This window comes from Kogia breviceps, chromosome 2 (genome assembly GCF_026419965.1).
Source record: "Kogia breviceps isolate mKogBre1 chromosome 2, mKogBre1 haplotype 1, whole genome shotgun sequence".
Classification (NCBI taxonomy): Eukaryota; Metazoa; Chordata; class Mammalia; order Artiodactyla; family Physeteridae; genus Kogia; species Kogia breviceps.
In genome coordinates this window covers 176,598,565-176,623,359 of record NC_081311.1, presented here as the reverse complement: position 1 = coordinate 176,623,359, position 24,795 = coordinate 176,598,565, and the positions used below count along the sequence as shown (strand labels likewise).

Genomic DNA, 24,795 nt, shown 5'->3' with positions numbered 1-24,795 from the left:
TCTTCTACAGAGATAGAGCTGCCACCCCAGTAGGTCCTGAAGGCAGAACATTGAACCAAAAATGATTATTCTTGAGCCTTAAGATCTGACTGAATTTACCTTGTTAGGTTTTGGATATGCTTGGGACACATCACCCTTTCTTCTTCCCTGTTTCTCCATTTTGGAATGGAACTATGTCTCCTATGCTTATCCCCCATTGTATTTTGGTAGCACATAACTTGTCTGGTTTCACAGGTTAACAGATGGAGAGGAATTTTGCCTCAGGATGAATCACACCTCAAGTCTCATCCATATCTGATTTAAATGATATTTAGATGAGACTTTAGACTTTAGAGTTGATGCTAGAACAAGTTAAGATTTTGGGGGCTCTTAGAATAGAATATATATATATGTTGCATGTCAGAAGAACATGAACTTTGAGGGGCCACAGACAGAATGGCATTTTTGTGGTAGTCTGAGGTGACTAACACACCAATGTTCCCATTTACAAACTCAAGAGTCTCCATTCAATTATCTTTTATTTTTAATCTCTCTCTTGCACCTAACACTGCCGTTAGTTTCACCTTCCTGAAATTCTCTCATGTTTTCTCTCCATTCCACAATACCACTCCATCATGGTCTTCTATGAATCTGACCACTAGTACTTTCAGTCACTTTTGTTAGTTTCCTTTTCTGTTACCCACTCACTTAACAATAATCTTTTTCCCTGAGTTTTACCTGGAAAAATTTACATTCTCTCACCCTCTCTTTTGGCTTTATTATCACTGATGAACTTCCATCTTTATCTGCTGTTCTCAGCCTAGAATTAATTCTCCAAGTTACTGCATTAGTCAAATGCTAAACCATTGCTATCTGAGCTAGTACTATACATCCTAATCAATCTCCTTGATTCGTTCTAATCTTTTTTGTCTTTGTCTACTCTTCACACAATTACCAAGTATGATCATGTCAATTTGTTTATCAAACTTCCAGTGACTCCTTTGCATGTCTTATTAGGTAGTAACAATTAAGTTAGACACTTACTTGTGGCACTTCTAGCCCTTGTCAACTTCTGTCCCATCCTCAAAGAACTTCTTGAATTTTTTTCCAAACATATTATTACCTTTTAGGACTCTATGTTTTTTTACATGCTTTTTATCCTGTCTAGAATACTCTTACTGTATTATAGCAAAAATTTTAAATATCTATGTTTCATTCAATCTTAAGCTTAAATTTCACCTTTTCTGAGAGACCTTCTGTAATCAACACAAGTGTTACATTCCCCTTTTTCTGTACTTTCTGAACAATTCCTTTACAGTTTCTATTGTGCCCATGTATATCTCTCACACCAGGCAATGAATAACTTGAAGGAAACACTATATTATCTTTATATGTAAAACCATTTGCAGAGTGCCCAGCAGCACATAATAGCTACTCAATAGATAACTGATGAAACAAGAAAACTTTCTTTATCCTTTTCAACTATATGTAGAACGAATTTTATACACAATGACTATTATATATATATAATAAGCTAGAAATAGATCAAGAGGAAATAAATAATGTCTTACTTCCAGTTCTTTTCAGTAGCTGATAACCCAGTGGAATATGTATACATATATACAAATATGAGATGGCCCCAATTTTTATATATAATGTATTCATAAAAGAGGCAAGAGTAAAAATCTTAAATATGAACAATAGATCTACGTGTTATAAGTGAGATTAATAGATGAGTATCATAAAATCTCTAATTTTCCATTACCCTTACTCCTCATCTACAGTGATGGATGTAGAACTTTTCCTTCGTGTGCTTCAATTTTGCTCTTTAAAAAATTCATATATAGTCAATTAGCTTAAGTTCAATGAGTACACAGCAGAGGCTAAAGATATGCTAATTTCAGCATCTTTAATGATTTCTCTATATGTCTTAATTTTATTAATTTCATGAGAAAATTATCATTTTTAATTTTTTTACCCTATTTTATTTTGAACATCAAGGTGAAGTGTCATTCAGATATTGTACAAAGAAACAAAAGTGTACAAGCACAAAATAAAATTTTGCTGAAATTAAACTCTTCTATGAAAGACAGCAATACCAAGACATGTGGTTGTTGGGTGATAGATGATCTTTGGGATTCTAAGAATAAGACTATGCTTGAAAACATCTGAAAAAATTGCAAGTTGATTGAAAGGTGAAATTCTGAAAAATAAGAATCATCTATAATGCAAGGTGCTGGACAAAAGGGACAATAATAATAACCAACAACGTTGAGTGTTTTGATGAGGCATCATTCTAAGAGTTTTATAAGAACTAGATCATTTAATTCTCATAACAACCTAATGAAAAAGGTTCTATTATTATCCCCATTTAATAGATGAAGAGACTGGCAAACTGAGAAGCTCACTAACGTGGTTAAGGTCACACAGCTGCATTTAGTGAGTGATTGAGCTAATATTGAAGCCTGGGGATTTTTGTTCTATACCTAACACTCATTATATTCCACTCTCTAATTGTCAAAGATGAACAGGAATGGGCTGTGGATGATGTTTTAGAACATGGTTTGTGGGATGTATATTTCAACTTTCTTCATGTGAGGTATTAACTGCATAAATCTGTGAACTAGAAAGAAGTACAGATAAAGAGGGCAGCATTCAAATTCCATTTTGGCAGTGGGCATGAACAACACCCTGAATTCCCTACCTTCGTAAAAAAACAGATAGTTTTTAGTACAAAACCCCCAAGATTCCTGGAAGTAAAAATATTCACTAAGCAATTTGCAGCACATGCAAGTAAGCTGGAAAAGTTGCAGATATTTAACATCTAAAAAAAAGAAAGAAAGAAAGAAAGAAAGAAAGGGACAATAAAATAAAAATCATCATTAACAATACAAATTTACTTCCAATAATATTAAACATTTAGTATTCTTTTTCTTTTAATTGTTATGAAACTGTATGTATGTGAGTATATTTATTATTGTTTTGAGTTCCTTCTGTCCTAACCTGGTGATTCAGAGGCAATAGAAGGAGTATAGATAAATAGATGCAGAAAGAAGAAGAGGAAATCAATCGACTACTATTTACTGACTGCCGAAAATGTGATGGAATTGCTAAATGTGAGGAGGGTCAAATTGATTTATGTCATCTCAGCAGGAGCACACCATCACAGCTCCAAGCAGTTCACAATCCATAAGGGTTTGCAGCAAAAGAATGAAAGGTGATCAGATTAAATCTGTAACTTTTAGGTTTTGAACAAGCCAGAACATAGCTTTCTATTTCCATTCCTCTCTTAATTGGTGCTTAATTATCTTAAAAATAGTTTTACAAACTAATCATGTCAGTAGATGAGTGCTCAATTGGGATTCAGACGTATTTGAGGTTTTTTTCTATGTTTCACATGAAATTGATAACACTGTGTAATATGCTGTGTAGTATTTCTAAAGCTTTAGCATAGAAGTTGCAGACTAACATAAATATAAGTACATATTCTTTCTGCGTTATAAAAGGACTTTGATTTAGCCATACATAGAAAGTTATTTTATCAAGATTGACGATCTCAGTGTTTAGTTTAAGATAGACAGATTGAGGTCGATAGGGAAAATTGGACCTTGTGAGGACATATCATTGAAGGACACAATCTACTTGGGAGGGAGGGAAGGCTTTGTGGAGAAAATGACATCTAATTTGTGATCTAACAGAGTGTTAAGATTTAACCAAGTCTGTGTCTGAAGCATGGTAGGAAGAGTGTATCAGTGTGTGGTGAAGGGGTGTTACAGGTAAAGGGAACAGTGAGTGCAAAGACAAAAGAGCCAAGAGAATTTTCAGGTTGGCTTGGAGTTCCAGGTGAGGAATTCCAAGAAAAGCTAGAGTGACATGCTGAGTCAAGTTACTTGAGGACTTTTTTCAGCTGTAAGAGAGAGAGAGAGATGGTTCAGGACATGCACATGACAGCTTGTGCGTATGTGTGCACGTGTTGAAGAGTAATGGAAGATGATGAAATGATGCAAAGTGCATGAGGTCAAAGAGAGGAGAGTTAAGCAAAGAGAGATGTAGCTGTTTTCCATGCCTGCCTCTTGGACTAGATCTAACTCTTTAAGGAGTATGGAGCTGAAGTTACTGAAGAAGTTCTGAAGGGGACTTTGAGGCTAGGGTCTCAACAATATCTACTGGTAGAACTGGGGGCAAAATATGGTGCAAAGTTCAGAAGTAGGTAGAGCACTTCACCAAGGTTCTGCACAAGGCAGTGGTGCTCTGACGTGGTGAGGAGGAGAGGATGGAAAGGCATCATTCACTCTTTTGAATTATCATAAGTTGCAACTTCTGAAGAACCAAGAGATAGCAGCCTCAGCAAAGATAGCATTTCCACAGTGGCTCCAGCTTAAGGTTTAATGACTGCATATATCATTCAAGACCCCTGAGAAAAAGAAGCAAGACAGTATTTATGAACATCTGAAGGCTCCCTTGAGAACCCCAGAAATATCTGGAAAAGGCTTCAAAGGAGCAAGTAGCGATAAGTGCTCTGCCAGCAGGTTGGGCCAAGAAACAGTGAAATTTGTGTCATTACTGTGACACCATATGTATGCCCAAGCCTATGAAGACAGCAGAAACTCAGAATACAGCTTATCAGATTAAATACAGATAAACCATCCTCATGTTATAGGTATGCTATGATATCTGCTCCTTCTATGGTAATGTTGGGATAGAAAATGAGCCAAGGTATAAAGCGGGTATTTCTTTTTTTTTTTTTAGTTTTAGTTTTAATTTTTATTTTTTTTAACATCTTATTAGAGTATAATTGCTTTAAAATGGTGTGTTAGTTTCTGCTTTATAACAAAGTGAATCAGTTTTACATATACATATGTCCCCATATCTCCTCCCTTTTGTGTCTCCCTCCCACCCTCTCTATCCCACCGCTCTAGGTGGCCACAAAGCACAGAGCTAATCTCCCTGTGCTATGCAGCTGCTTCCCATTAGCTATCTATTTTATGTTTGGTAGTGTATATATGTCCATGCCACTCTCTCACTTTGTCCCAGCTTACCCTTCCCCCTTCCCATATCCTCAAGTCCATTCTCTAGTAGATCTGCATCTTTGTTCCCATCTTGCCCCTAGGTTCTTCTGACCTTTTTTTTTTTTAGATTCCATATATATGTGTTAGCATATGGTATTTGTTTTTCTCTTTCTGACTTACTTCACTCTGTATGACAGTCTCTAGGTCCATCCACCACACTACAAATAACTCAGTTTCATTCCTTTTTATGGCTGAGTAATAGTCCATTGTATATATGTGCCACATCTTTATCCATTCATTTGTTGATGGATGCTTAGGTTGCTTCCATGTCCTGCTATTGTAAATAGAGCTGCAATGAACATTGTGGTACATGACTCTTTTTGAATTATGGCTTTCTAAGGGTATATGCTTTTTCTTATGTCCTTATGCTAGGACTAGAGATAAAGTCCTATAATTCTGTCAGAGAGAGAGTACAAAGGTTGAAACAAGGACATGGGCTTCCAAATCAGCAATGGATTGAGATGTAAACTGGAAGCTGTGGTTCAGATCCTTCTGAAGATTTTGAGAAGGAAGGCCCCTGAGTAAGAGGAGCAGGGGTCAGAGGAAGTGTTCAGAAGTAGCTGGGTGACTTTCAGAGGGAATGTATGGTACATCATTTCAAGTTTTACATGTACTGGGTAAGCATTTGCATAGTTGGACCAAGTCCATTGACATCCAAATAAGATAGATGCAGAATTGGATTGAATGACACATATTACATGTAGACACTAAATTGGCTGAAATCACATGAGAGCTTTTAGTGTTCTAGGAATTTTACATTTTTTTCCCATGGGAAGATACTTATTTAAAAATATTTAGTAGTTATCAATAAACTCAACTGCCAAGACTCATATCTGAATATACCACACAAGAAAATAGTTATTGAGATTCTTTAGTTTTGTACTATGGCAAAAGTTTGGCTTTGTAAAGAGAATACCTCATAAAAATTGATATAATTGTCCTAAGAAGGAAACTATGGTATACGTATTCCCACCCACTGAACTTTATGGTTTCCAGCCAGTAGAATGCAATTCTGTGAAACTAGAGAATATTAGGAATGATCTGTTTCTGTTCAGTTATAACTAAGGCCTCCCTATAGTGTTTGAATGTATTTGCATAATATGTATGCTCAGAGAAATGCTCAGTTTCTATCTTTTGATCTAGAGGTAGCTGTATTAATAGGTTGCACACTTCATTTATTTTTAATTAATTTCTAAAGAGACACGGAGGATAACTACTACAACCCACAGACATATCCATTCTCGTTGCAATCCACATCTTTATTGATCAGCTGCCTAAGGAGTAGAAGTAATCCATTTTAGGTTTACTTCTCTAAGAGAGTATGGACACTATACGATTCACTCCTCCCATTTGTAATCATATTGACAGGAGGTCAGTGAGAGGGGAAAACAGTAGCATGTTTAGTATTCTCTTGATCTAGGCAGATGAGCTTTTTACCTGTAATTTATTTAGTAGGAAAGCAGTGGCTTCTCACATATACTTTTCTTTTCAAATGTCTTTTATTGGAGTATAATTGCTTTACAATGATGTGTTAGTTTCTGCTTTACAACAAAGTGAATCAGTTATACATATACATATGTTCCCATATCTCTTCCCTCTTGCATCTCCCTCCCTCCCACCCTCCCTATCCCACCCACTAGGTGGTCACAAACCACCTAGCTGATCTCCCTGTACCATGCGGTTGCTTCCCACTAGCTATCTATTTTACATTTGGTAGTGTATATATGTCCATGCCACTCTCTCACTTTGTCCCAGCTTACCCTTCCCCCTCCCCATATCCTCAAAGCCATGCTCTAGTAGGTTTGTGTTTTATTCCCATCCTACCCCTAGTCTCTTTGCTGGTGGGAATGTAAATTGATACAGCCACTATGGAGAACAGTATGGAGGTTCCTCACATATACTTTTTAACTTACTCTTTTTGTTTATTAATTTTATTGTTTTCATTTTGTTGTTTCTTTAAGAGAAATTTTGAGTCTCAAGGAGGCTGTTCTGCAAATTCTTCCAATGTAAATTTTCAAAAGCTTGTGAAAGGTGGTAAATAAAATTTCTGAAGAAATATTTGAAGAAATTGTAGGAAACAAGAAGAAAAAAATTCTGTTACCCCTGCCAGCCTCAGGAATCTTTAAATAGAGTCCTCATTCACATTCCTTCGTTCTCTAATATTACCATCTGGGGTTTGGCCTAACTGTTGCAGGGTTTGTTTTCCTCCTTCCTATCATAAATATCACAGATTATACATTTGTTCAATTTACATTGCAAAGAAAAAGCTACTGTCTGGACAGCCTTTCAAACTTTTGGTCTTATTGTTTATTTAATCCAACCATAAACATGTACTGAGTGCCAGGTAAATGCCAGAAAATCTTCAAATTGTTGAAAGTACATAGTTGAATTCACAAATGTTGGTTTATAAAGTGCTTCCAGAGGTACTGTCCTAGGAAACCCAGAAAAACAAAAGTTTGTTTATAACTTTTCAATTAGTATTATGTGCAAGAGTTTTCTCTTGGTTGAACTCTTAGAGCATTTATTGTCTATATAACAACAGTTCACTTGTATATACTGTCTTTTTTTAGTTTTATATATGGTTTTATATAGTCTATTGATACCTACGGTCATATAGAGTAATGGTTAAGATTGTTGCCTTTGGAGTTAAGCTGCTTGCACTCAAATCTTGGTTCTTCTGGGCTTTGCCATGCACTAGCTATCACTCTTGGGCAAGTTATTTTACTTCTCTGTGTGTCAGCTTCCTCATCTTAAAATGGGAATAATAGTAGCAGAGATCTCATTGAGTTCTTGTAAATTCCTGTATATATACACTTAAAACAGTCCCCTGGCACCAAGTGTGTAAATAAATGTTAACTATTTCATGGATACGAACATATATAAGATAATATACACAGTTATGTTTTGTCTTTCTCATGTGATTTCAGTGTTCTCAATTAACAAGAAATCGCTCCATGTTGTATCTTCCACAGTGACTATTAATATTATTGTTTGTTTAGATTCTCTTACATTGAAATTAGTACTAAATAGCAGATAATTTATGTTGTTAAGCCAATTTATAGCATTTTACAAATCGTATTAATGTTCAATTCAGTCTTGTTTGCACTGTCAAAGAGATGGAGTTAAGTTTGGTACTCCTCAATAGGGGAATAGACAACTGACAGTGCATGCCTGTGTTATACATGTGTATATGTCTGTGAATTCATATGTATAATTCAGTGCAGCTATGAGAACTGGATTACATATAGCAACATGTTTTTGTTTTTGTTTTTTTGCGTTACGCGGGCCTCTCACTGTTGTGGCCTCTCCCGTTGCGGAGCACAGGCTCCAGACGCGCAGGCTCAGCGGCCATGGCTCACGGGCCCAGCCGCTCCGCAGCATGTGGGATCTTCCCGGACCGGGACACGAACCCGTGTCCCCTGCATTGGCAGGTGGACTCTCAACCACTGTGCCACCAGGGAAGCCCAGCAACATGTTTTAATCTAATAAAAAGCCTAATGAGTAAAACATGATCCTATTTAATACACAATACTATTTGTATATTAGAAATAACACAAAGCATTTGTTAGAAAATATGGATAAAAAGAAATAAACATATGGATGATAGATTGAAAGGATATGTATTAAAAACATTATTGTTGGTATTTATGATGGATAAAGAATGGGGTTGATATAGAGGATAAAGGGAAACAATGATCATAGTGTGCATGAATTATAGAGTGTGGTTAGCTTAAAATTCTGAGTACTTGAGATCCTAAAAGAAAACAAGTCACACGCATTGCCTTAGGTTGGCTCCTAGAAAACAATCTCTGAGAAAAGTTTGCACGTAGGAAGTTTTTCTTAAGTGTTCTCAAGAACAACACCTATCAGACAGTGAAAAAGCAGTATTAGGTAGAAGGAAAAGTTCAGCTATGATAAAATTGCAACAAAGGAATCATTCAATCCCATGGGTGTCCCAGAACTAGAACAGCTCTTCATAGTTGTCAAGAGAGGTATGGCCTTTGTAACTCAACATCAACAAATTACTGGATGTGGGCTGCCTCCGGTGAGAGGATGAACCCCTGGCAAAGCAGCCCCCATTGTAGTTGGGTTGGCGGTGTCACTGCCCCAAAACGAAGGCAGCCAAGGTGAGAGCCCTCAGCAGTCAACACTCCCAGAAGCTGAGATTAGGAGAACTTGGGCCTGAAGAGGTTACTGGGTGGCACACCGTAGTATCTACTACATGCATGTATGGACACTATTAAAATGATGGAAATTCAGTTGTCCTCAATATTGCAAAATTTTCTTAAGAACTGCAACCTGACTAAGTCTCTTGAAGATCATAGGTGCAATTGGAAAATGTGAGAATTAAACTGGAGTATTAATGCCAAGCCAGTCTGAGACAACCATGTGAATCTGCTTTTCTTCCTGAGCAGCATAAGAGGAAGAACATTCAGGGACAAATAGAATGAGAAATAGAAGTCACCACATCCAACAGTGCTGAGTAATCAGTAGGTGTTTTAGTTGGCTGCCTTGTATTTTTCATCAGAAGGATGAATTTGAGATCATTTATTTAACACATGGTATGTTAGAATATTGAATGTTCTAGGTGTTTTACAAACATTAAGGCATTGAATCCTCAAAACAATCCTCAGGGTAGATACTATTATTATCCCCATTTAACGAATAAAGAAAAGGAAATACAAATAAATTGACCAAGATCACACAGATAGTAAGTAGCCAGGGTTTTAACATCAGATGCACTAAACTGACTTTTACTAAAACGTGTTCACTCTTCTCACTAAACATTTGAAGGGAGACATCTACTCTACTTCTTTCTTTACTGTTATCTGTGTCTATTATTGGCCACCACTTAATATTTTAGAGAGATATATTTTCCAGTTCCATCATGGAATAAAGATCTAAAGCTAGAGAACTCCTCAGAGATCATTTAGGCCAATTTGTGACTTTTATAGAAGAGGCGAATTGAGTAGCTGTGGTCATAAACCTCGTGAGCAGCGTGTCTGGGACTTCTTCTCTCTTGCAACAGTAAGTTCTGTGTTCTTTCTACTGTGCCATGAACCAGCTTTGGCTGGTTGCAAAGACTTCTCAGTTGATTCAATTACAAAGCCCCCTTAGTTTCTCTCCATGCACTATTTGGATAAAGTCAGTCACTTCATCCAAAAAGGTATTTTTCTTCCCTTGAACATGCTCATATCTTTAGCCCTAATAGTAGAGAGCATTAGAGTTAGATTTTTTTTTTTTCCCCCTCATGGGTAGAATTGTTTTCAGAAGGAAAGGTAGAAAAGAGGAGCAATTTTCATCTGAAGGTAGTTTTCCTGAAGCTTCCTGTTATTCAGAAAGCTTCAGGTTATTAGAATGAAAACAGAAAAAAATGTACTCTTGCTAATTCCAGAGATTAATGTCTATGAGAACTGACTACAACTTGAAATTTTTAGCTCCACACACGTGTTTGATGAAAATGTCGCCTGGCCTATATATGGGAAGCAAATATTTATTGTCAGAAATAGTCTGGTCTCTCTTGACTTCCGTTAGCTTCCTGCAGCTGGGCAGAATGCATTTTAATGTTGGATTAAAGCATAATCATGATGCATTTTTGTTAGACAGCTGTGAGTCAATATCATCAGATTGAAAAGAAGGTCATTGCTAGGTGTTCATCGATACCAATATTTAAAAATTGTCAGTCACTGATTTTTTTTTCCATAGAGCAGTTTATATGAGTCAATTCTAACCAGAGATTAAAACTTTAAATTCAATTGTAATAAAATTATCCTTGGATTTTGTATTAAAGTGCATTTCTGAAGGTCAAGAGTAAAATTTGACTTTCCCTAGCGAGTTTGTGTTTATTGATGCATATTGTAAGAGGTATGAGCAAAACAGAAAGTAAGTAAGCAGTCTTGAAAACTCATTAAGGCATTTAGAGCAAGTATGAAATGGTAAAGTTCTGAGTGGTGGGGTGATAGTAAATTCTGAGTAGTTTGAGCAAAATCAGAATTGCAGCACTTGGATCAAGAAGTAGACAAAATGCCCCGAAAACACCTCCACCCAGAATGCCCCTCAGCGCTGGGTGATAAAAGGCAGATTCTTTGGTACAGAAAATCTACTATTTTATTCACCCATGGAAAACATCCTGCAGCATTGAAGATTTTTTGACCTATCCTGTTTATGACCTTTATCTTCACTAAATTCCTGAATATGTGATATGTTTATGGAGAGCACCAAATCTTTTATTAGATTCTTAAATTATCCCTTCTCCTTATATGACAACACCCTCAGGTGCATCATTATTAAAATAATATTTCAAACAGTGATTATTCTGAAATTTGTATCCACACATTAATACTGATGGGCAGGTTATGGGTATATGTATCACCATTTGCAAACATTTATTGAACACCCACTGTGATATATTAGTTGAGCTTCACAGATTTTCGGAATAGGCAATTCAAGTTAATGAGAGTAAGTGATTCTTATGCACTAGGACTGTTGATATATATCCATGGAACAACATTGCATGTTCTATGCTTATTACATGCCACTTACTCCTTAAGTGCCCTACGTACTATTTAATCATCACAACGGCCTTTGTGATAAGTGCTATTATGGCTGTTTTAGAGATGAAGAAGATGAGTGGCAGAGAGTTTTATTAACTTGCTAGAGTCACACGGCAAGAACATGGCAGATCTGGGGTTCTAGCCAAGCAATCAACTCCAGAATCTATTCTCAAACCCACTCCACCATCCTTCATACCCTGTGGCCAAAGCAAGAACTGAGTTTCCAATTTACACAATTTAAACTCCTGCTAAATTATAAAAGATTCTGTAATTTAGCTGAGTTTTAAATATAAATACAAACATGTCAGTCACCTTCATTATGCCCTGAGTTCATACAAACATTAGATAATATTTAATTTTTTTCTGCAAAAGTACTGGGATCTTCTGAAGCTATATGACTTCACTGTGTACATTCATTTCTATATACCCACACTACCTGGTGACCCATCAAGAGATGAGATAGGCTTAAATACGCAGACTTTAAGTCTCACACCAAGGGGACCAAACTCCAGTTCTACCACTCATTAAATAGATGACTTGGAGCAAGTAACTTGACCTCTTTTACCCTTGGTTTTCTCATATTTAAAATGAGATGAAAGTAGTATGCGTCTATAGGATTAAGTTAACCTACCAATGTAGACGTGTTTAGTTTAATGCCTGCCATATTCTAAGAATCAGTCAATGTTAGCTGAGGTTGTTGTCAGTGTTCATATCCCCATCATGTACTTCACCTGAGCTGGCATGTCAAGGACATGGGAGTTGCTACAGGACAGAGTAAGAGGACCCTTTTCAACCAATGCAGTATCCCTCTATCATCTTCAAACTTCATGGGACTTCATCCAGTTTATTTATTTATTTATTTATTTATTTTGCGGTACGCGAGCCTCTCACTGCTGTGGCCTTCCCGTTGCGGAGCTCAGGCTCCGGACGCACAGGCTCAGCGGCCATGGCTCACGGGCCCAGCCGCTCCGCGGCATGTGGGATCTTCCCGGACCGGGGCACGAACCCGTGTCCCCTGAATCGGCAGGCGGACTCTCAACCACTGCGCCACCAGGGAAGCCCATCATCCAGTTTATTTTTGTCACTGCTGTGTCTAATCACTGTCTTCCTCCTTAATCTCATCGCACTCTGATTTAAGTAGTGATTTTATTTTGAAGGACTTTACCAGAGAATGTGATTCTAATGAGATCTTCTGGTAAGAAAATCCTATTTCAATTACTGTGATGTGGAGAAACCTATTGTGATCAATACATAGAATTCAACACTCTAATTCAGGGTGTGAGAGTAGGACTAAGATGGCAGTCATAATTAATGATTTGAAAGTGTGCATTTGTATGATGATGTTTCATAGTTACAAAGCAACCATACAAATGTATTTTGATGGTTTGGTAAGGAGGTGGATGCTTCTGTTTTTATTTCTTTTGATCATGGTCAGGTGGCTAGGGGAAACCATAGAGATTATCATCTGGTTTCCTGAATTTATTTCTCATTATTTTGAAGAAAATACTTTTTTATGGACAAATAGTATTGAGGTTCAGGATAGTCTATCACCTCCTGAGGCTTTGTGTATAGACTGTCAAAGATCTTTTGGAGTTTGAGGCTTTGCTTATACTATAGAATGTGACTTTAGAGTCTTAAGTTCCTTGGTGAATATTAGTTCCCTACGGGTAGAGTATATATTTCTTAAATATATTTACATTAGGATAATATCTAGTTAAGGGAATCATTATCCAAATGATTATCTAAATTACATGATCTAAATTACAAAAATCAAAAGCATAGACTTATTCTCAATTTACTCTCTTCTTCATTGTTCAGTCATTTACCAAGGATGGTTATTTTATTTTATAAATGTACCTTGAAATTGTTCTCTCCCTAGTTCCTTCTGGCCTAGTTTAGTTGAAGATTCCGACATTCATGCATGTAGGAGCTGGATGATTATCATAACTAATAAAGCAGAACTCCTGAAAAATGATAGTAAGTGGTAGGACCCTGGCAAACTGGGGACCAGATGCCCTTAATGGTGTATAGCCAGTAACCAGCTAAAGAGGATGTTTGAAACTTTCTCAGTGTGGGAACAAAAAAAAATGAAAAATGAATACGACTCATGGATGGTCAATTTACAACCTTTATTTCACTCTCATCACTTTTCTTCTGTAATGTGACAGACTCCTGATTTTAGCTATATTTGTGTGCAGTCCATCCTCTCTACTGGCACCAGGTGATGTTTTCAAGGCTGCAATGATAATTGTGTCACTCTCCTTTTTTAAAAAAACTCCCACATCACCACATTGAATGTTGCATAAAATGTGAAGTTCAAATTCTCTATCATGACATATAAGGGGCCCCTCTTGGATCTAGCCTCTTCTTACCTTTTCAGGCTCACCACTCACCATATATATAATGCTTCAGAAATACAGAATTATATACCTTTGTCCAAGTACACTGTGGTATTGATGACCCTGTGCTTGTTCTCTCTAACTGCAATTTTTCCCTCATCTTGTCCGACCAGTGGACATCCATCCTTCAAACCATACTTAGGCCTCAGTACCTCTCTGAAGCCTCCCCTCTCATGCATACTTGCTAAGCTATACTACAGATGGTCCTCAAAATACAGCTCTCCTTAAATACATGCATCACTGACCCATTCAAGTTTATACTCCATATGTGCCCACTTTACTAATGAGCTTCTGTCCTCCTTTAATGCACAGATCTTCTCTGACTCTTTTGTCTTTCTGATGTCTAGCACAGTGATTGGCATACAGTATGTGTTCTGTAAGTATGTGTGGATCTGAATATTAACTTGTTGCCAATACTCTTTACATATTCTGTTATGAAGATGGTAAGAAAGAGAATGATGACTGTTTTTTGTGGACACTTCCTACAGGGACAAAATTATTGAACATACTTTATCTCAAGGAAATAAGTATTTTTTTTTATCTTTTAAAGCATGCAAGGGCTATTTGTTTTCACTTTATTCTAAAAATTTCCAATTGGGCATAATCAAAGAGAAAGCACTGTTTAGGAAAGAGGGAAAGAACCCCATAAATCCCAGTTGTGGGTTGATATCAGAAAACACTAATACTTATGATGTCACCCAACTGCTGACTGATTGCACCATATCAGGTAGTATCTCCACTGGTTGTGTTTAATGGGCATTTATATAGTGCTTGGCTCATGATGCTGTTTGAAGCAATATTCTCTTTCCACTACACCTAGTAGACGGTTCATAATTTTTTGACCTCTGTGATTTATGTCTCTGTTTACCACAGCTTTTGTTTTGATATCAGAAACCATTAATCCTTCAAAGTCCTGCAGTTGTAATGTTTACTGCCAGTATCATTGATTTGCAATTGGCATGAGAGCATACTTCAACTATTTTATAACACTTCTGACTTGTTTTTACCACTGAAATCCTCAAATACAGAATTTTTCCTAACTCTTCAACAAAAAATATGTTCACTCAAACAAAGGATATTCATTCTAATCTGGGCCTCTGAGTTCATTTCCTTGGTTTTACATCAGCCTTTTAGTTAAGGCTAGTGGTTCATGACTCTTGGCTTCTCTATTGATGAAATACAATTAATAATTATTGTTTCTATGGATTATTTTTTATTTGTATATATTTTAATATATATGTTATGTATACATATAACACATATGTATACATGTGTATATGTACATATATGTGTAGATGTGTGTGTGTATGTTGAGGGAAGAGTCAGTTATATCTCTTGTTGGTGATCAGCAATATTTTTTAATTACAGAATATGTTTTATGAAGAAAACATATTAAACGCTAACTTAAGGGTCATTATAAATCATGTAATTTTACTTGTGGATTCTCACAATGACTATTAATGTCATCAAAGCTATTTTTTAAATTATAGGCTTTTAATGCCCCTAGGGCAAACTTCATTTTTTTGCATAATTAATAAGAATAATATGATTCTTCAGACTTGATAGAATCTATAAAGGTGAAATTGCCTCCATTAAACCTTAATATGAAATACTTTTGAAAAGTATGGAGAGCTGCATTTGTTTAGAGTGGGTGTATGGCGGAAGATGACATGAAACAGAAGTTATTGAGGAGAAAACAATTAAGAATATGTGGGTCAATCCAAGTACATGTTACTTTATCTAGTAAGACACGTGCATACCTCACTAATGAAAGTGTTTGCAAAAGAATATAAAGTATCTGGGAAAAAATGATCAAACATTTAGCTCATATGCAGGTAATTCATTCTGTTTTACAGAGCTTTAGTGGGAAAAAGGCCAAGAGCTATTTGTGGTTTGCTTTTTTAATTCCACATTTTCCATAATTTTGAAAATATTCTCCGATTCTGCCTTTACTTAGAGAAATCAAGCACTTGCAACTGAATGCTAGGAAACACCTTTTTTGACAATACAATAGCATAGGCATTAACTGACTCTCTGGGGAATTTGGTGTTTTTCAGGGAATGATGTACCTGGAAGAAAGACGGCTTGTTCATCGGGATTTGGCAGCCCGTAATGTCTTAGTGAAATCTCCAAACCATGTAAAAATCACGGATTTTGGACTAGCCAGGCTCTTGGAAGGTGATGAAAAAGAGTATAATGCTGATGGAGGAAAGGTGGGTGTCTTTTTGAGAGCGCTATTACTTGAAAATATCGTATAATACCCTTTAATCTCCTTATATGTTATAGGAAGAAATCAATAAACCTGAGGTTTTAAGAGATAAAATCCCAATTCCACCATTTGCTTTCTCTCCCACCCAGGGTTAAAAATATATATATATTTATATACACATACATACATATGTATATATACACATATATATGTACATATGGAAACATACACACACATATATATACAATATATAATATACAGGATATATTACCTACTTCCAATTCTCAAAAGTAGCTAAAATAAGACAATGTGTGTCTGGACCCAAGTTATCTTTAGGTCAGTTCCAGTGTTAGAGAGTTGGTGGCTCCCTAGGAACTCTAGAGATGCCACTTTAATCCAGGGCCATAGAAATTGTTTCATTAGTCTTAATAACTTAAGACTATTACAGAGATCAGAGAGATACAACTTCTTTCTCATAGACTAGAGAGAAGTTTCAATGTGACCAAGAATCATAACTATTGGAAAGTTGGTCATCCTATTTAACGTCCAATCCTCCTACACCAGAAGAAACAGATTCCTCTTATCTGGCTTTATTTTTTTTTTTTTTTTTTTTTTTTAGTTTTCATTGTATCATATGACTTACCAATTTCTTTCTTTCTTTATTTTAACATCTTTATTGGAGTATAATTGCTTTACAATGGTGTGTTAGTTTCTGCTGTATAACAAAAGCTATACACACACATATATCCCCATATCTCCTCCCTCTTGCATCTCCCTCCCACCCTCCCTATCCCACCCCTCTAGGTGGACACAGAGCCCTGAACTGATCTCCCCGTGCTATGTGGCTGCTTCCCACTAGCTATCTATTTTACATTTGATACTGTATATATGTCCATGCCACTCTATCACTTCATCCCAGCTTGCCCTTCCCCCCTCCCCTGTGTCCTCAGATCCACTTTCTACATCTGTGTCTTTATTCTTGTCATGCCCCTAGGTTCTTCAGAACCAATTATTTTTGTTTTTAGATTCCAAATATGTGTCAGCATACAGTATTTGTTTTTCTTTTTCTGACTTACTTCACTCTGTATGACAGTCACTAGGTCCACCCACCTCATGACAAATAACTCTATTTCGTTTCTTTTTATGGCTGAGTAATATTCCATTGTATATATGTGCCACATCTTCTTTAGGCATTCATCTGTCTATGGACACTTAGGTTGCTTCCATGTCCTGGCTATTGTAAATAGAGCTGCAATGAACATTGGGGTACATGACTCTTCTTTTTCAATTATGGTTTTCTCAGGGTATATGCCCAGTACTGGGATTCCTGGGTTGTATGGTAGTTCTATTTTTAGTTTTTTAAGGAACCTCACCAGTGTTCTCTATAGTGGCTGTATCAATTTATATTCCTACCAACAGTGCAAGAGGGTTCCCTTTACTCCACACCCTCTCCAGCATTTCTTGTTTGCAGATTTTTTGATGATGGCCATTCTGACCAGTGTGAGGTGACACCTTATTGTAGTTTTAATTGGCATTTCTCTAATGATTAGTGCTATTGAGCATCCTTTCATGTATTTGTTGGCAATCTGTATATCTTCTTTGGAGAAAGGTCTATTTAGGTCTTCTGCCCATGTTTTGATTGGGTTTTTTGTTATTGAGCTGCATAAGCTACTTGTATATTTTGGAGATTAATCCTTTGTCAGTTGCTTCATTTGCAAATATTTTCTCCCATTCTGAGGGTTGTTTCTTCATCTTGGTTATAGTTTCCTTTGCTGTGAAAGAGCTTTTAAGTTTCATTAGGTCCCATTTGTTTATTTTTGTTTTTATTTCCGCTTCTCTAGGAGGTGGGTCAAAAGGATCTTGCTGTGATTTCTGTCATAGAGTGTTCTGCCTATGTTTTCCTCTAAGAGTTTTATAGTGTCTGGCCTTACATGTAGGTCTTTAATCCATGTTGAATTTAGTTTTGTGTATGGTGGTAGGGAGTATTCTAATTTCATTCTTTTTCATGTAGCTGTCCAGTTTTCCCAACACCACTCGTTGAAGAGGCTGTCTTTTCTCCATTGTATATTTCTTCCTCCTTTATCAAAGATAAGGTGACCATATGTGTGTGGGTTTATCTCTGGGCTTTCTATCCTGTTCCACTGATCCCTATTTCTGTTTTTGCGTAAGTATCATACTGTCTTGATTAATGTAGCTTTGTAGTTTAGTCTGAAGTCAGGGAGCTTGATTCCTCCAGCTTCGTTTTTCTTTCTCAAGTTTTCTTTGGCTATCTGGGGTCTTTTGTGTTTCCATACAAATTGTGAAATTTTTTGTTCTAGTTCTGTGAAAAGTGCCATTGGTAGTTTGATAGGGATTGCATTGAATCTGTAGATTGCTTTGGGTAGTATAGTCATTTTCACAATGTTGATTCTTCCAATTCATGAACATGGTATATCTCTCCATCAGTTTGTTTCATCTTTAATTTCTTTCATCATTGTCTTACAGTTTTCTGCATACAGGTATTTTGTCTCCTTAGGTAGGTTTATTCCTAGATATTTCATTCCTTTTGTTGCAATGGGAAATGAGAGTCCTTCCTTAATTTCTCTTCCAGATTTTTCATCATTAGTGTAGAGGATTGAAAGAGATTTCTGTGCATTAATTTTGTATCCTGCTACTTTACCAAATTCATTGATTAGCTCTAGTAGTCTTCTGGTAGCATTTTTAGGATTCTCTGTGTATAGTATCATCTGAAAACAGTGACAGTTTTACATTTTCTTTTCCATTTTGGATTCCTTTTATTTCTTTTTCTTCTCTGCTGTGGCTAAAGCTTCTAAAACTATGTTGCCTGATAATGGTGAGAGTGGGCAACCTTGTCTTGTTCCTGATCTTAGTGGAAATGGTTTCAGTTTTTCACCATTGAGAACGATGTTGGCTGTGAGTTGGTCATATATGGCCTTTATTATGTTGAGGTAATTTCCCTCTATCCCTACTTTCTGGAGGGTTTTTATCATAAATGGGTGTTGAATTTGTCAAAAGTTTTTTCTGCATCTATTGAGAGGATCATATAGCTTTTCTCCTTCAATTTGTTAATATGGTGTATCACATTGATTGATTGGCCTATATTGAAGAATTCTTGCATTCCTGGGATAAACCCCACTTGATCATGGTATCTGATCCTTTTAATGTGCTCTTGGATTTTGTTTGCCAGTATTTTGTTGAGGGTTTTTGCATCTATGTTCATCAGTGATATTGGTCTGTAGTTTCCTTTTTTTGTGACATCTTTGTCTGGTTTAGTATCAGGGTGATAGTAGCCTTGTAGAATGAGTTTTGGAGTGTTCATCCCTTTGCTATATTTTGGAAGAGTATGAGAAGGATAGGCGTTAGCTCTTCTCTAAAGGTTTCATAGAATTCACCTCTGAAGCCATCTGGTCCTGAGCTTTTTTTGTTTGATGATTTTTAATCACAGTTTTAATTTCAGTGCTTCTGAATGATCTGTTCATATTTTCTATTCCTTCCTGGTTTTGTCTCAAAAAGTTGTGCTTTTCTAAGAATTTGTCCATTTCTTCCAGGTCCTCCATTTTATTGGCATATGGTTGCTTGTAGTAATCTCTCATGACCCTTTGTATTTCTGCAGTGTCAGTTGTTACTTCTCCTTTTTCATTTCTAACTCTGTTGATTTGAGTCTTCCCCCTTTTTTTCTTGATGAGTCTGGCTAATGGTTTATCAATTTTGTTTATCTTCTCAGAGAACCAGCTTTTAGTTTTATTGATCTTTGCTATCATTTCCTTCATTTCCTTTTCATTTATTTCTGATCTGATCTTTATGATTTCTTTCCTTCTGCTAACATTGGATTTTGTTTATTCTTCTTTCTCTAATTGCTTTCAGTGTAAGGTTAGGTTGTTTATTTGAGATGTTTCTTGTTTCTTAAGGTAGGATTGTATTGCTATAAACTTCCCGCTTAGAACTGCTTTTGCTGCATCCCATAGGTTTTGGGTCATTTGTTTTCATTGTCACTTGTTTCTAGGTATTTTTTAATTTCCTCTTTGATTTCTTCAGTGATTTCCTGATTATTTTGTAGTGTATTGGTTACTCTCCATGTGTTTGTATTTTTTACATATTTTTTCCTGTAATTGATATCTGGTCTCATAGTGTTGTGGTCAGAAAAGATACTAGATAAAATTTAAATTTTCTTAAATTTACCAAGGCTTGAATTGTGGCACAAGATATGATCTATCCTGAAGAATGTTCCATGAGCACTTGAGAAGAAAGTATATTCTGTTGTGTTTGGATGGCATGTCCTATAAATATTAAGTCCATCTTATTTAATTTATCATTTAAGGCTTGCGTTTCCTTATTTATTTTCATTTTGGATGATCAGTCCATTGGTGAAAGTGGGGTGTTAAATTCCCCTTCTATGATTGTGTTACTGTTGATTTCCCCTTTTATGGCTGTTAGCATTTGCCCTATGTATTGAGGTGCTCCTATGTTGGGTGCATAAATATTTACAACTGTTACATCTTCTTCCTGGTTTGGTCCCATGATCATTATGTAATGTCCTTCTTTGTCTCTTGTAATAGTCTTTTATTTTAAAGTCCATTCTGTTTTATATGAGAATTGCTACTCCAGCTTTCTTATGATTTCCATTTGTATGGAATGTCTTTTTCCATCCCCTCACTTTCAGTCTGTATGTGTCCCTAGGTCTGAAGTGGGTCTCTTGTAGACAGCATATATATGGGTCTTGTTTTTGTATCCATTCAGCCAGTCTATTTCTTTTGGTTGGAGCATTTAATCCTTTCACATTTAAGATAGTTATTGATATGTATGCTCCTATTACCATTTTCTTAATTGTTTTGGGTTTGTTATTGTAGGTCTTTTTCTTCTCTTGTGTTTCCTGCCTAGAGAGTTCCTTTAGCATTTGTTGTAAAGCTGGTTTGGTGGTGCTGAATCTCTTAGCTGTTGCTTGTCTGTAAAGGTTTTAATTTCTTCATCAAATCTGAATTAGATTTGTGCTGGGTAGAGTAATCTTTGTTGTAGGTTTTTCCCTTTCATCACTTTAAATATGTCCTGCCACTCCCTTCTGGCTTGCAGGGTTTCTGATGAAAGATCAGCTGTTAACCTTATGGGGATTCCCTTGTATGTTATTTGTTGCTTTTCCCTTGCTGCTTTTAATATTTTTTCTTTGTATTTAATTTTTTATAGTTTGATTAATATGTGTCCTGGCGTGTTTCTCCTTGGATTTACCCTGTATGGGACTGTCTGTGCTTCCTGTACTTGATTGACTATTTCCTTTCCTACATTAGGGAAGTTTTCAACTATAATCTCTTCAAAATTTTCTCATTCCTGTATTTTTTTTCTCTTCTTCTTCTGGGACCCCTATAATTCAAATGTTGGTGAATTTAATATTGTCCCAGAGGTCTCGGAGACTGTCCTCAGTTCTTTTCATTCTTTTCTCCTTATTCTGCTCTGTGGTAGTTATTTCCACTATTTTACCTTCCAGGTCACTTATCCCTTCTTCTGCCTCAATTATTCTGCTATAGATTCCTTCTAGAGAATTTTTAATTTCATTTATTGTGCTGTTCATCATTCTTTGTTTGCTCTTTAGTTCTTTTAGGTCCTTGTTAAAGGTTTCTTGCATTTTCTCCATTCTATTTCCAAGATTTTTGACCATCTTTACAATCATTACTCTGAATTCTTTTTCAGGTGGACTGCCAATTTCCTCTTCATTTGTTTGGTCTGGTGGGTTTTTACCTTGCTCCTTCATCTGCTATGTATTTCTCTGTCTTCTCATTTTGCTTAACTTACTGCATTTGGGGTCTCCTTTTCACAAGCTGCATCTTCATAGTTCCTGTTGTTTTTGGTGTCTGCCCCCCCATTGGTAAGTTTGGTTCAGTGGGTTGTGTGAGCTTCCTGCTGGAGGTGACTGGTACCTGTGTTCTGGTGGATGAGGCTGGACCTTTTTTTTCTGTGGGGCAGGACCGTGTTTGGTGGTGTTTTGGGGGGTGTCTGTGAACTTAGTATGATTTTAGGCAGCCTCTCTGCTAAGGCGTGAGGTTGTGTTCCTGTCTTGCTAGTTGTTTGGCATGGGTGTCCAGCACTGCAGCTTGCTGGTTGTTGAGTTGAGCTGGGTGTTTGCATTGAGCTGGAGATCTCTGGGAGAGCTTTTGCCATTTGACATTACGTGGGGCCAGGAGATCTCTGGTGGACCAATGTCCTGAACTCGGACAACCAAGACCCTGTCAGCCACACTGCTCAGAAGAAGAGAGACAAAAAAGAAAGAAAGGAAAAAATAAATAAGTAAATAAATAAATAAATAATAAAATAAAATAAAGTTATTAAAATAAAAAATATAAAAATTTAAAAGTAATAAAAAAAGAAAGAAAGAAGAGAGCAACCAAACCAATAAACAAATCTATTAATGATAACAAGCGCTAAAAACTATGCAAAAAAAAAAATGGACAGACAGAATCCTGGATAAATGGTAAAAGCAAAGCTGTATAGACAAAATCACACAAAGAAGCATACACATACACACTCACAAAAAGAGAAATCGGAAAAAATATATATATACACAATTTTTAAAAAATGGGAGAGAGCAACCAAACCAATAAACAAATCTACCAGTGATAATAATCTCTAAATACTAAACCAAGATAAACATAAAACCAGAAACAAGTTATATGCAAAAGCTAACCCCAAGTCTACAGTTACTTCCAAAATCCACCCCTTCAATTTTCGTGTGATCATTGTCTATTCAGGCATTCCACAGATGCAGGGTACATCAAGTTGATTGTGGAGATTTAATCTGCTGCTCCTGAGGCTGCTGGGAGAGATTTCCCTTTCTCTTCTTTGTTCGCAGAGCTCCCGGGGTTCAGTTTTGGATTTGGCCCCGCCTCTGCATGTAGGCCACCAGAGGGCATCTGTTCCCCACCCAGACAGGAGGGCATTAAAGGAACAGTTGATAAAGGGTCTCTGGCTCACTCAGGCCGGGTGGGGTGGGACGGGTATGGAATGCGGGGTGAGCCTAAGGTGGCAGAGACTTGCATGACATTGTCCCAGCCTGAGGTATGCCGTGTGTTCTCCCAGGCAAGTTGTCCCTGGATAGTGGGACCCTGGCAGTGGCGGGCTGCACAGGCTCCCGGGAGGGGAGCTGTGGATAGTGACCTGTGCTTGCACACAGGCTTCTTGGTGGTGGCAGCAGAAGCCTTAGCGTCTCATGCCCGTCTCTGGTGTCTGAGCTGATAACCGCGGCTCATGCCCGTCTCTGGAGCTTGTTTAGGCGGTGCTCTGAATCCCCTCACCTCGTGCACCCTGAAACAATGGTCTCTTGCCTCTTAGGCAGTTCCAGACTTTTTTCGCAGACTCCCTCCCAGCTAGCTGTGGTGCACTAGCCCCCTGCAGGCTGTGTTCATGCAGCCAACCACAGTCCTCTCCCAGGGATCTGACCTCTGAAGCCCATGCCTCAGCTCCCAGCCCTCACCTGCCCTGGCGGGTGAGCAGACAAGCCTCTCTGGTGAGTGCTGGTCGGCACTGGTCCTCTGTGAGGGAATCTCTCTGCTTTGCCCTCTGCATTCCTGTTGCTGCGCTCTCCTCCATGGCTCTGAAGCCTCCCCCAACCCCAACCCCTGTCTCCACCAGTGAAGGGGCTTCCTAGTGTGTGGAAACTTTTCCTCCTTCACAGCTCCCTCCCCGAGGTGCAGGTCCCATCCCTATTCTTTTGTCTCTGTTTTTTCTTTTGCCCTACCCAGGTACGTGAGGAGTTACTTGCCTTTTGGGAAGTCTGAGATCTTCTTTCAGCATTCACTAGGTGTTCTCTAGGAGTTGTTCCATATGTAGATGTATTTCTGATGTATTTGTAGGGAGGAAGTTGATCTCCATGTCTTACTCCTCCTCCATCTTGAAGGTCCCCCACCAATTTATTTTTATCTGACTCCCTCCACTAGAATGTAAGCTGCTATATCCCAGGGATCTGTGCAGTGCCACTGCCTCTTCAAACTTTTCTGACTCTCCATCCTCAGGCCCTGCCTGACAACTGTGTTCCTGCCTCCCTCACCCACCATGTGGTCTCAATCCATGCCTTAGTTCCAGTTCTTATCTTTCTTCATTAACCCGCTGTTAACTTGCTGTTTTTGGTAACCGTCAAAGATATCTCCTCTTCATGTGGAGGTCCTTCTAGCTTGGCCTGGAGAAATGTCGATCAGGAGAGGCCAAATGAAATAAGCAAATGCAGCCTTAACCTGTGGTGACCTATAAGCTTATGCTAACAAAAATAAATTAATTCATATATTGTATCAATATATTTATTATGTGCCTTATTCATCAAGGGCCATCCAATTACACATTGTGGATATTTTTCAGTGATAGTCTTCCAAATGTTTCACATTGATTTTTATACTAAACTCTTATATAACTATATATATTCAAGCCTTATCACAAAACAAAAGAACACAAAATATATTTTTTTAAAAACTTCGGTTTTGTAGTATTCTATGGCTTTTCCTTGATTTTATTAGCCTATTTTGCTTGTTTACTACAAATTGCAGCAGTTTGAGACCATGGCTTTGAAATTCACTACAGGATTGTGCAGAAGTAGAAGTCTATAAATCACA

At 37.2% G+C, this 24,795-nt stretch overlaps 1 protein-coding gene across 9 annotated transcripts in view; it reads left to right on the top strand.

Moving 5' to 3' along the window:
• The window catches only part of ERBB4 (erb-b2 receptor tyrosine kinase 4), a 1,132,189-nt gene that overhangs the window by 1,058,010 nt on the left and 49,384 nt on the right, over positions 1–24,795 (top strand). For all 9 annotated transcript variants that reach the window (XM_067026813.1, XM_067026811.1, XM_059053753.2 and 6 more), the window contains one exon: positions 16,059–16,214. In XM_067026813.1, the coding sequence (XP_066882914.1) occupies positions 16,059–16,214 (156 nt within the window). The remainder of the gene's footprint in view (positions 1–16,058; positions 16,215–24,795) is intronic.